The sequence below is a fragment of the Pyrgilauda ruficollis genome, unplaced genomic scaffold, assembly GCF_017590135.1.
Source record: "Pyrgilauda ruficollis isolate IOZ18807 unplaced genomic scaffold, ASM1759013v1 scaffold1, whole genome shotgun sequence".
NCBI lineage: Eukaryota > Metazoa > Chordata > Aves > Passeriformes > Passeridae > Pyrgilauda > Pyrgilauda ruficollis.
The window spans coordinates 7770720-7783721 of NW_024508100.1; the positions used below are offsets into that span (position 1 = coordinate 7770720).

The 13002-nt window shown below is 39.4% G+C and overlaps 1 protein-coding gene across 1 annotated transcript in view; it reads right to left on the reverse strand.

Moving 5' to 3' along the window:
* Positions 1–8022: 8022 nt before the first annotated feature.
* Positions 8023–13002, reverse strand: part of STK32B (serine/threonine kinase 32B) — a 155299-nt gene continuing 150319 nt past the window's right edge. The window contains exon 12 of the mRNA XM_041490309.1: positions 8023–8161. Within this exon, the coding sequence (XP_041346243.1) occupies positions 8023–8161 (139 nt within the window). The remainder of the gene's footprint in view (positions 8162–13002) is intronic.

The window sequence follows — 13002 nt, forward strand, 5'->3', positions numbered from 1 at the left end:
TCTCTTCTCTCCAGCCTGCTCTAAATACATTTCTAACTTTTCTGGCAGGAAATCTGCAGCTCTCGAATCCCTGGAGAGAAAACAAGATTTTATGTTTTAACACACTTGTTAAGATGTGTCTGCATTATGTCTCATTATACTTCAGCACATTATTTAGCTTGGAAGATTGAGGCTTCTGGCATCCACGGACAGGAAATATCTGTTTTCTGTCTTATAACTGTTATCCTATGTATGTTTTCCTGTAGGTGTGGCTTGTCATTTGTAAAAGGTTATATATTCCAAAGCTGTTGGTGAACATGGGGAAATGAACTATGTCTCACAGCCACCCCTTTTAATTGTAGATTAATATGTATATGCTATATAATGAGCATATCACAGATAAAGAGCAGAAGGATGGCTGCTTTATTTTAATGGAAGGAATTTTGGAATAAATATTTTCAAGAAAAACAGAAGCATATTTTCAGCACCTTTTAAATCTCATAGCATTCATTTACAAAGTGATTTAAACAGTTGATAGGAAGTGAGAAAATTATTTTTGAAGTATACTAAATGGAAAAGATTTAATTTGGTCTTCTCAGCTAGTACAAATAAAAATTCCTTCTTCAAAGAGAAAAATACAGTCAAGTAATTGGTTCATACATATGTATGCTCTTCAAAAACAGCAGGGCTGTGTCCCTGCTATAGATACTGAATCAGTAAACCAATAATCTTGGTCCTACCAAGAAGAGTGGCAGCACTGCAGAGTGGAAGGTGAGGATCAGTATTGACACAGTCAAGGTGGGAAGGAGCAGGCTCAGGGAGTTAAACACATTGATGTAGTACAAACATGAAGCTGTGCAATAGCTTTGCTGTGCATTTAGCTGTTGTGCATCCCCACACTTAAAAAAATTTAAATCCCTTTTCTCTGAGAACCTACAGTATTATGAAACATGATAGTGTGAAGTATTAGCAACTTCATGCATCTTAAATATGATAATGCAGCCTCATATCAATACTTCCAGTTTACAGGGAAATTGTAAACTGTCAGCATAATTTACACAGAAGATTTTCCCAGAGAGGGACATCACAATGTCTGAGAGACACAGAAATCTTCATTTGTGTGGGAAAACTGAAAATACTGTGAGAGGGAAACAGAAAAATATGTTTGTGGTATGTGTTACCAAGGGAATATTTGTTTTTATAGAAGAGACAAATTACAGTGAGGGTAATATGAAGTAATGAAGGATCCAGAAAAGGCTTATTGTCTGGACCTATTAGTCTTCAAAATAAAAAGGGGAATAAAAGACTGTTAATATGATATGGTATTATTTTTAAAATGCAGTTCCCACAACTTGGCCTGTAGGATTCAATATTGCTGCTACAAGCTTTAGCAGATACTTTATCTTGAAGAAAATAATGAGAAGGTAATGAAAGTTAGTGTTATGGTCTGAGAGCACACTGTCAGTCACATACATTTTCTCTGATTTCTCTGCCCACACTGTGTGGTTATGCCTCCCATTTGCAAAAAAAAAAAAAAAAAAAAAAAAAAAAAAAAAAAAAAAAAGAAGCTATGACACTTACTTAAATAGCTGTGCCTATAAGATTGGAAAAACATTTCAGAAATCTCTTTAAAATACATGTTGAAACACAAGACAAGCAGCCTTACCTTATTTTACTGGCTGTTCAGTATTAATGTGTACCTCTGAAAAATGTAACATTAATCTCAATACTGAAGCAAGGAATTCTGGCTAAAGGAAACACTTTGAAACTCTCTGGTGGAACTGGGAGGGGGGTGCTTCAGAAGAGTCGAAGCATTTCCAAGAGCTTTAATTGCTGGAGTGTGTGGCTCAGCAGTACAGAGTAGGTGAAGCCCTGCTCTGGAAGGTGTTTGGATGACAGGCCACGGCTGAGGTGGGGATGTGTCTGGGGGTGCAGTTCGGCCGGGCTTCGGAAGGGCGGCGATTGTGTGTGTCAGTCGGAATGCTGGTGAGCAGGGGTGGATTTCTGTGCTGCAGGGCTCACGGGCAGAGCTTTGCACCCACCTGGAGCAGTGAGTGCCCTGCCAGAGCTTGGGAAGGCAGGATTCAGGGAGAACCACACGGGGTCTTGACAAGGGGGTGCAGAAGCAGCAAGCCAGCCCTGCTGGCAGCTCTCATCATGTTTACATGCTTCATTTCAGCTCTCCACATCTGCCTTCAGCTGGATTCTGCAGATGCAGTGATCTTCTGCTCAGCAGAAGTAGCTTTGTGTGCTCCTGTGCCCTGAGCTGAGGATGAGGCACAGGTTACAGCCGCTGGTGTCACTGCGGCTCTGCCAGCCCAGGCTGTACTCTCCAAGATTACAATGCCTGAGGGTTTGGATATAAATGGGAAATTTATGGCCTTATAGGAGATATTGAACATAAGTGAATGTAGAAAATAATCCATAAATCTGCATCATACGGGTGTTCATTACATTTGTTAAGCTGATTTCACTGTTGCCTGCTGCCCTGAACACTTTTTCCAGTTTATCCCTGGTTTCAAGGTATATCTTACAAAGCTAGTTCAAATTGTAAATTCATTGCAGTAGTGTCTGACTTACCTTAATGTTGGATATAGCATTTATTATGATAGGACTCAGGACTTAGAGCAGACTTAGAGCATTCTCTCATTACTAATTAACATAAAAAAATTGCCTCAATACCTTTGCACAGAGGTTGGAGAATATTATAGTCACGACAAAACTGTGTAGAAAAGTCCTCATTAAATTGTATAGTACTCTTCCAAGAGGGATTTTTCGTGTACAGAATTATCACTGTGGAAAAATTCCAGGGCTGTATTATAGCACACATCAAAACAATGGATCGTAAGAAACAAAAAATTCCCAAGAGCACTAGTTCCAACATAGTTTTGCCCATGAAAGTGTCTGTGGCTAAATCTAATCCCTTTTAAAGGACACTCCTTTTACATAACTCTGTATTCTTGGCATACATTTTAGAAGGACTTGCATTTTATGATTGTTCTCAGTTGTGTTTCTTTTAATGGATATAGAAAGTTGCAGTAGTTTTTTTATGCCTGCTTTGTTGTTTTTAATGGACTTAAAGAAACCCACAAACATGGAACAGCAAAGCTCTCTACCCTATATTATAATTTTGATTCCTTGGAAGGACTTATGAGGACAGTGGGGCAATTTTGTAAACAAATTGTTTAATTGATTAGATACATTGCTCCTTTCCAATTAAAAAGGACAAAAAAGGGAGCTTGTGACTCTGAGCCAATTTCATTGATGTATAGAGCATAGCTAATATCAGTCATTATTGAGGTCCTGATTGCAGCGTGTGTTTTCTCACAAACATGATTATAGGAAGCTCATTTGCATCGCTAAATGAAGGCTAAAAATACCAAAACATTTTTCCCTGCTGGCCAGAGCATAGCTGATTCAATCACTAAAATACAGATAAACAAAAGTAACTACTCTGATGAAGGCTGAGATGATGAAGCACAATGTGCATAAGAAATCAGTGATTTAGCTGGTAGTATGCTCTTCAGAAGAAGAACCACAAAGCTTCTCTTTAAAAATCACACCAGTCTATCATGGAAGTTTTTCTATGGCAGCAGAAGGATCTCTGGAAAATTTACATCATCCCTCATTCAAAATTCATCATAGGACGTGTTGGTAGCATGTGCTGAGGGACTGAACTGCAATGGATGTGTAAGAAAAAGTAATTCCTGCTGTCCCCAGCAGGACTGATGGCCAGCTGCAGTGAGTGGTAGAAGTTGTTGCCCCTTTTGCTGCACTAGAAGGCAGAGCCTGCGCAGCCCAGCACTGCTGACAGGGGGGTCTTTGCTTCTTAATCAGGGTCTGCATAGATGGGCTCACTTTTTCATGGATGAAATTACTTGCAGGGCAGCGGTTTGTTCCAGGTCTCCTCTTGGAGCAGGTGTTAAAGCAGTGAGGCTGTCAGGGACAGCCTATTAAATCTGTAGCTTTTTTAATTAATACACTTTCAATAGCTCCTTGTTTTCCAGCCCCACCAAAACTGTAAATGTTCCTGTCCAAAACCTCTAAGCTTCTCCAGTGCTGGCAGCCACATTTTTCATAGCAGAAGTATTGGGATACCTATCCATATGGAAAACAGAAAAATGCTTTGGGTCTAATTCAGCCTACTTCAGCTTCGCAGTACACCCCATTACAGCATTATTTAGGTTTAGTTTAAATAATCAGAAATAAATTTGAAATTGTAATCACATGTTCCTGGAAGCAGAAAACATCTAAATTACTGAAATGGATGGATCAGTGCCTATTATTTCCTCTATAATAGACTTAGCTGTCATTTTAATAAATGTGCCAAGATCTACAACCAACCCTCCTATTCCCCCAGATCTACAGGAAAATCTTCTGGAAATATTACATTAATCATTTTTGTCAAGACTACAGATGAAAGGAGCCATTTGTACTTTATGACAGTTGGTAATTAAACATTTACAGTACTGTGCCAATATTTAATACACAACTTAGAAGGAGCAAACAGAACAGAAGGTAAATCTGGCAGAGCTTATTGTGGAGTGATGTTGTGGGAATGTGCATGTGGGATCAGAACTGCAACACCACAGAGCAAGAGGCACTGCAATAAACTGTGGTAGCAACAAACTGCTTTTCCAGCTGTGCTAGACTTCTTTATCTCTTCCCTGGAGCAGAAATGAGAAAAATATTTTTATCTTTTAAATGACTTGGAGAAACCAGGTGAGATTTTGGGAGTCAAGATCACTGTCCAGTTTTGCAAGGCAATAAAGCTGTATAGAATGAGTCCCAAAGAGTTTCTTCTGGTTTTATGACTGCGCTGCTTTCTTCTTGTCCTGCATCTAGCTGAATTTATTGTAAAAGTCTTCTATGTCTTGTTTAGGACTTCCCTGTTTTCATTTCTGCCAGAATGCCAGACAAGAGTATGTTTGTGTAGTTTCTTGTCACTCTAATACCACTTCTGCACTTAAGGATGAACACTGTTTAATGTCTCTTACTCCCATTGAATAGATCAGAAATTATCCCATTTTTTCATAAGGATTAGACTGCAACTCGACAAATTGTGTCATCACAAACCAGATTAATCTGACTAAATGTCAGTGCACAATGTGCATGTCCACATCTGAGCTGTGTGCACTGATGTTTACTCCACGGAGGCAGAGCTACAGGGAGAACCATCTGCTAAAACAGACAATCAAGACAGAGAAAGTACATCACATCCTAAAAGTATTTTTTCCCTTTTTCGTCTCTATTTTTGAGCCTGGATCTGGCTAATTCATTTTTCTTATGTCTAAAGTAAGAGAGACAAGTCTCAACCAAGCATTTCTCGGCATGTTCCCAGGCTTTGTGACTGTTCTTGTTGTATGTGTTCTGTTCCTACAAATCATATTCTATTAAAAATAACCTCTCAGTTTTCTCCTGCACTATTACCAGAGCTTCCCATGGGAAGACAAATTAGAGTGTTCCAGAGAGATGGGGGTCCATCCCCAGAAGCATTCAGAGCCATATTGGATGGGGCTCTGAGCACCTGATCTAGGTGAAGGTGTCCCTGCTCATGGCAGGGGAGTTGGACTGGATGACCTTTAAATGTCTCCTCCAACCCCAACCATTCCATGATTCTTTGAGTCAATATTGGGTCTCCAAGGTATAACTGAGTGCATTCACTGATCTGTGTAATAAGTTGACACAGATAATTATATGCAGCATAAGGTAGAGCTTGCAGTCAGTGGAAGTGCCACGGACTATGGATAAAGCTGATTGGTGCCATGATTTCAGTTTTTTGCAAGCAGTACAGTTTGGGAAATGATCGTGTGGCAACAAGCGTGAAATTGAAGTGTCTGAGTGAGCTTGCATTCATGCACAATACTCTGTGCAAATATATTTAAGCAGATGCAATCTACTGAATAACCAATCTCCTGTCTCTAACCAGCTCAGTAAAGCACTGGCAAATACACCCAGCAAGAGACAGATCAGGCTGCAAATATTTGGTAGATTCCTGCTGCTAATTAAATTCTATCTGCAGTAAACTCCTCCAATTTTTAATGCAGTCACTGATGATCTTGCACTATGCAGATCTTTCATTCTAGCACTTCCCATTCTATAAGCACAGGATTTTTGGGGGCTATGTGTGCATTAGCTGGCAGTGCAGCTGGACAGGAGAGGCTCTGCTGACCTGACATCCATATGAGCAACATCTGGGGCAGTTCCATCTCAGATTTTCTCTCACCTGTTTCTGTGGTCTACAGGCTCAAGACTGGGAAGATGGCAATAAGTGCTCTCTTGGAACACCTTCTGGTGTTGTATCATTCAAAAAGCATCTGATTTGCGTGCTAAAATATGTACCAAAATGCAGTAGGGCTGTAAGGTTAGGACATTTACCTCAAAAATGCCTTCCCAGTCTCAGTTAAGGTTCTAGCACTGTGGCATCATATGTGGCTGATGTACCAAATCACCCAGGGTAGCTCTTCTTGCTCAAAATAAAGATTTTCTTTCAGATCCAGATCAAGGTCCAAGATCACCATGCATTTTGATTGGAACAGAGCAGTAGGTGTTTCCAGAAATAATCTGAAATCTTATCTAGCTTGGTCCTTCCCAAGGGAAATGAATATCAAGTAAAAAAATAAAGGATGGATGGGAAATAGTTTATTCTGGGCAATGAAATCTATCCTCTTATGAGCAGAAAAATTTTGCTCCTTTGCTTGATCATATGATTATTTCAGTCTATGACCAAATAAGCAAGAAGACCAACACCATGCTAGTGAAAGACATAAAATCTTTTCCTTTGTACATTTGTAAACTGTTTGTTGTTGATAATACAGAACACCATATCATTTCATGGAGTGATAAAAATCTGTATTTGCGAAAAAGTTGTGACCAAAATTACATATAACATGAAACAAAATTTACAATAGATTCAATTACAAAGAACTTTGTTTTGTAAAAGAATGGAATGATGTTGTAAAAATAGATTATTTCAAATTAAATGTTTTCCACTTCCAAAAACCTAACCTACTTGATTTAAAAAGTTGAAATGAAATTTGCTTACAGGTGGTAACCCTTCAAAACAAAAGCACAAATAGACAGAAAAAACATGCATTTAATATCAAAATGTGAATGTACAAGTTGTAAAATATCATAAATGCTTGGAATTTTGGCTGCTGTTTAAAATAAAAGGATTTTGTGTCAGCAATATTTCGACCAAAGTAGGTTTCTTTCTATTCCAGATAGTTTCATCCAGAATAGATCCATGAAAACAGAGACACATGTAACTTTTTAACATTTTATAACACCTAGCTATGGATCTGAGCAAATCCTTAATGTTTTTAGCTCTCCTTACTAAGCTGCTTTTCAACTCTGGCTCAGTCAGCCTATTGTTACAAATAAAAAGGTGTTTCTGATCCTGCGTCCACTGAAGTCACTAGCAAAACTTTGACTTGGCCAGGGTCACACCTTTTACTACAAAGCAGAACACATGATGTTAAAGAACAATGTGAATACACTTACACTGCAACTTTTTCAATGAGTTTCAGGTATTTAAATGAAATTATTCAGTGTTTGGCTTATTTGACACTACATTAATGTATTTACATCATGTACATCTGTTATAAACTCAACAGCAGTTGCTTAGAGACAGCTGTGTCCAGCAGTTTCACAAAATTTCAAACTGGACCATTTTAATTAACAGAGAGATTCGGGGTAATATTAAAGCCCTCAAGATAAATCTGGCCCCAGTTGTCTCTTGCAAATATCCAGGAATGTGGCAATCTTTGAGAGGCTGCCTAACGAATTGTTTCAAGTTTTCTTCCAGGATTTTGAAAACAAAAGTCACGCTTACTTAAAAAACTGTATTTTGCTGCTGATGGTCATTTTTCCAGTGGCAGAGTCAAGAGGAGGGCAGAGTTGTACGTGGAAAATCTCAGCCAGTGTGCTGTGTGGGTTTGTCCTTGGCCAGGGATCCTGGTTTGGAGGGGCCAGGCGGGATGCAGGGGTGCAGAGGGAGAGGAGCCCCCCTCTCCTGCCTGTGCAGGAGCAGGGCTGGGCTCACTAACTGCTGCAGCCCCTGGTGCAGCCGTGTCCCAGCAAATTGTTGTTCCGCCCGTCTTGGAGCTTCTCGTGGCTCTGAAGAGATGCTCTGCTGTCAATGCTGGAAGTCTGTCCACTTTGATCCTGCTGTCTTCTCAATCTGCCAGAGGGTAAAAACATGGATAGAGCTGTCATGTGCAGGTAGCTGTATGGGAAGGACAGCTGCTGTCTGCCCTGTGGATAGCCACATCCTCCTGGGTATAAAATGTTCCTGCATCATTTCACCTGCATTAACTGCTTGAGCTTTATAGCTGCCATTGCCTCTAAACACTGCTGATTGCTTCCTCCCAGATATGTGCAATTAGGTCTTGGACAAATCCTGCTGCCCTTAAAGCCTACCATAAAGAGCCAGCAGAGGAGAATGCTGGCTTTAGCACCTCTGCTCAGACTGTGACTTGGTAAAACCTCCAGCTGGAGGCTGATGAAAGCTGCTGACTGGGCACACAACAGCTGCCCCCCTCTGTTGTCCTACAAAATTATCAGTAATCTTCATCCATTAAAAGAGAAAAAAAACATGAGATGAAAGTATTTTCAGTATTCCTCTTGTTATTATTTCATGTTATCAAAGCCTCATGAGTAGTGTCAAGGAACACCAGCAACAAAACCATATGCTTAAAGACTGCAAAGTTATCTTTTGACAAAATTTTCTAGAGAACAGCAACAGCCCTAGAAGCACCTGCAGTCCCCACCAACCTGTTATCAAAGAGCTTCTCAGCATTTCTGCTCAACAGCAATCTCTGTAATTTTACTGTGATTCATGTCATATTCAGTATTTTCCTCCAAACACTGTGTAAAGATGTAACTTTCAGAAAAGATATAAGGATTCATGGAGAAGCTATGTGGTGGGAATTTATTTTTTTTTTAACATGAACAACTATTGTTTTGAAGGATTTTTTCTCTGAGTGTTTCTTTTCTCAAAAGGGGAAATAGTATTACTCAAAAAGGCACCAAGACTTGGCACCAGAGACATTATGGAAGAGCGCTTTGGTACAGCAATTATAAAAGGTATATATGCTATACTCCAAAAAAAACCCCAACTTTGCAAGTAATATAGAATACCTAGAAAATAGTCAGTGGAAAAGCATGCAAAAATCAAATTTGAAGGGTCCATTTCAAAGGCTTAAATACTTCCAAGTGGCATAAACAATATGGAGACACCATACTGAACATTCAGAAGAGAATGTGATGGGACATGAAAATACTGTAATTAAACAGATGAGCAAGGGAGGCTGTTAAAGCAAAAAAACAAACAAACAAAAAAAAAAAAACCAAAAAACTTGGAACACTGTGTAAAAGGGCAGTCACATTAAATGAAAAGCTGTAAGGCAGATTGAAGACAACAATTTAGAGGAAGAAATTGCCAAAAGCATTTTTGGTGAAGATTTTTAAGTGCATCAGAAATTCAATGGATACTGTTAAGTCTATAGGTCAGTGTATGAGTGAATTATTAGAGGATAGCACAGACAATGTGAGTCCCCAGCTGAAAAGCCAATGAATTATCTTCACCAATGTTCATGACAAATGAGCTGAGGAAGATTCCTTTCCTTAAGAGAAATTTGTCCATCATCTCCAGTTAAAACATCAGTGAAACAGCTTTAGAACCGTTGCTTAAATTAATGTTGATGAAGCATTAAGACAATGGATTTTCACCCTAATGACTTTAAGAAAATTATAATTTTTGCACCACTGAATGGAGAGTGTAGCTCTTTAAACTGTCTTGGCACTATGGAAGACAGCAGATGTGATGATGTTGGTTGTTTGTTGGTTTGGGGTGTTTTTTGGTTGCTTGCTGGTTTGGGTTTTTTTAACAAGATCTTCAAAAAAGATCCAAGAGACTACCAAGAGAGCAAGAGAGTTCAGCTTGAGACTTGAAACATCTCGGCATCTGAGCTACTGGTACAAGACTGAGGACTTTGTAGGCATTGAGGGAAAAGACTGCAGTGCTTGGAAACTTGTGTTGCAAAGTGTGGGTGGCAAACCTTGCAAACTGCTAAAAAGTGGAGTGAGAAAAACTTTGGCTCTATAGAGATCTGAGGAATCATTGCGTTGGTCTAAGACACGTAAAGTGCTTTCTTCCTGGAATTGTATATTTCCTTTGTTTGTAAAATGCTGAAAAAGAAGGCATTTACTGCACTGCTCAATTTAAAAGGAAAATAAGAATTCTCTCAACATGAAGCAAGAAAACACCAATTTTTAAATTTATTTTGAGAACCACTCAAACTGGCACAAAGGCAGAATGCATGTAGGGAGGACAGTGGAAAAAGGAGAGAAATAAAGCCCATGCTGAGTTCAAAAGATACCTCTGGCCAGCTCCAATTTTTTCACTCTCTACAGAGGTGGTTAATAATGCTGATTTATTTCCATTATTTTCTTTTATCCTGTTCCTACTCCCAGGTCTACTATTGAAACAGAATACGGGGATTTGGAAATCTTAAAGAAATATATTGTTTTAGCAATGCTTCACTGTATTTCCTTTTCAGACACTTTTTCTGTATCTAGATTCACTACACATATTTCAAATTATCAAAGTAAGCAATAGGTTATTAACCTGATGATGAGATAAAAAATTAACTGCTATTTAACTCTTCAATAATTTATCAATCACTGTATTCAGTTATTAAAATTACATTAAGGATTTCACTCTAGGGGTTTAGTTATTGTAGACATACAAAAACCTGCTTAGCAGTGTACCCTTGGGGCTGGGAAACTGGACTAAGAACCAGGAGATGCTGATTCTGTTTCCACCCCTGTCACCTTTGGACAAATTGCTGCACATTTCTGTGTCTCAGCTTCTCTCATCAGATGTCAAGCAGCTGCTGTCAAGAATGATGGAAGCTGAGAACTTTGTGTCTCTAAGTGCTGCTCTGTGTCTCACAGGCCTGAGTGAAACAAGGAATTACAAGTCTGGTGTCTGTGATAATTAGAAAAGAAGGTGGCATGTGTAATCAACCAAAATATAATTATACTGCATGTATAATTATGCCTGTATGCATTATTGAATATATAAAAATACAAAAGTAAAGAGAACAGACTGGCTAAAAGCAAGCATAGAAAATAAAATACTGAACAGAAGAGGACTGCAACAACTATGGCAGGACAGAAAGAAAATCACAAACATTTAATGAAAGCCAGTAGAAAACTTGGGGCCAGCAGGGAATTGCTTGCAGCTCAGCTTTGTTCTCTAGATGAAGAAGAATATTGAAGTTTGTCTTTAGGCTGCGTAGTAGGATAAGTTCAATGACAAAGAATGAAAAGTTGCAGATTCAACATAACTGTCAAAATTGCAGATTTCCTAAGACTGAGCTGTCCTCCCAACAGCACTGCAGTTTCAGAAAAAATAAAATAAAGCAATTGGTTTGTATTTCTCTTTAACTCAAAACTGCAGACTCAGGTCAAGACACAAAGAAATATGTGTGCACAGTCTCTTCAGTTAAAATATTGGACTTACAGAAGTGAAATTTCTCTCTTTCTGGTGCATTCTTGGTTCCTTGGTGTCAAACCCAGAGCACTTTTCTGTCAGATGTTCTAAGCCTTTAAAAATGTGAGTATCTTGACATGTTTCCTGTAATCATGGCAAAATAAATGCAGCCTGGGCCATTGTGTTCAAAAATGACACTAGTGCAATAAATCATTTGTAGGAAGCTGCTTTCCAGTGAATGACTTCTCTTGCCTTTAAGCTGATGCAGCTACAGGCTGTGATAACTTTATAAAGGCCCATGGAGAATGAATGGATTGATGGAGACTTTGTGGTGGATCTGAAGCAGGTACCTGTTCCTGTGCTGAATACTGTTGGCTAAGAATAAATAATAAAATGGCCAGCTATGGATGAAAAAGTGAACAAGTGGTTCTAGTGGATATAGTCATATGGAACAAAAAAACAGCAGGGAAAAGAGGATGAAAATTAGTTTGAACTGTGTCTATTGCATTTATTCCACGACAGTTCTGTACAAATACATAAGGAGTCTCAGAGGCAATTATGCTGGGAACTGAGAGTGGCTCTGCTGAACAGAAAAGAGTTTTCCTTCTTTTCATCATTGATCCATGCAATATTGATAGTGTGTGACCCTGAGCACTGCACAAACTCCAGCAGCGAGGAAGAAAGTGGTTGCTTCCATGCAATATTGATAGTGTGTGACCCTGAGCACTGCACAAACTCCACTCCAGCAGCGAGGAAGAAAGCGGGTGCCAGACACTACAGGAATGCATCAAGAACAGTAACTGAACCTCCAGTCAAATCTTGGTTTTGTCAGTATTTCTGGCAAAGAGAAAGAGCCTGTGTGAGCCATGAATTGGTTTTTAAGGATCTTATTTTCTCAATACTCAGATATTATAGTAGCATTCCTGCAGCATTGATTTCTGATACTGGATCTTGAATCTGATATCAGTCAGTGAAAGGGAATCCGGGGGAGAGGGAAAAATACTGGGTCCAAACCACTATAGCAGTACAGAGCACTGGCATCAGGCTTTGCAAAATGTAGCTGCTGTGTTTGAGGGCCATGTGGAGGCTGTTACACTGCCTGGTGCATGGTACCACCTTTGTGCAGCTGATGCATTCCTCAGTGGGTCTTGCCAGGCTCTCAGGGTGAAACTGAAGGCTCAGAAATACCAGGAGTTGTCTCAAACTGTGGGCCTGCTCTCTGCAACCATGAGAGGACAAAAGAAACTTTCTACTGACAAAGAGAACTCAAGCCAGGCAGAGCTGCCCCTCCCCTGAGACTCCCACACTCACCACATTCTGAAGGAAAGTCTTTTTATTATGAAAAATCTGCAAGTGAGTTTGCCAAAGTTGCAAATCGAGTGTCCTGAGGGTGGAGGAAACAGAACAGTCTGAGTGGGCAGTGGATTTGTTTTGCCATTTCTAGATTTAGCATTTTACCTTGGTTTCTTGGTATTTCACTTTGCTTGAGAAAATAGATGCTTTTGGTCTGGGGAAAAGAAGAA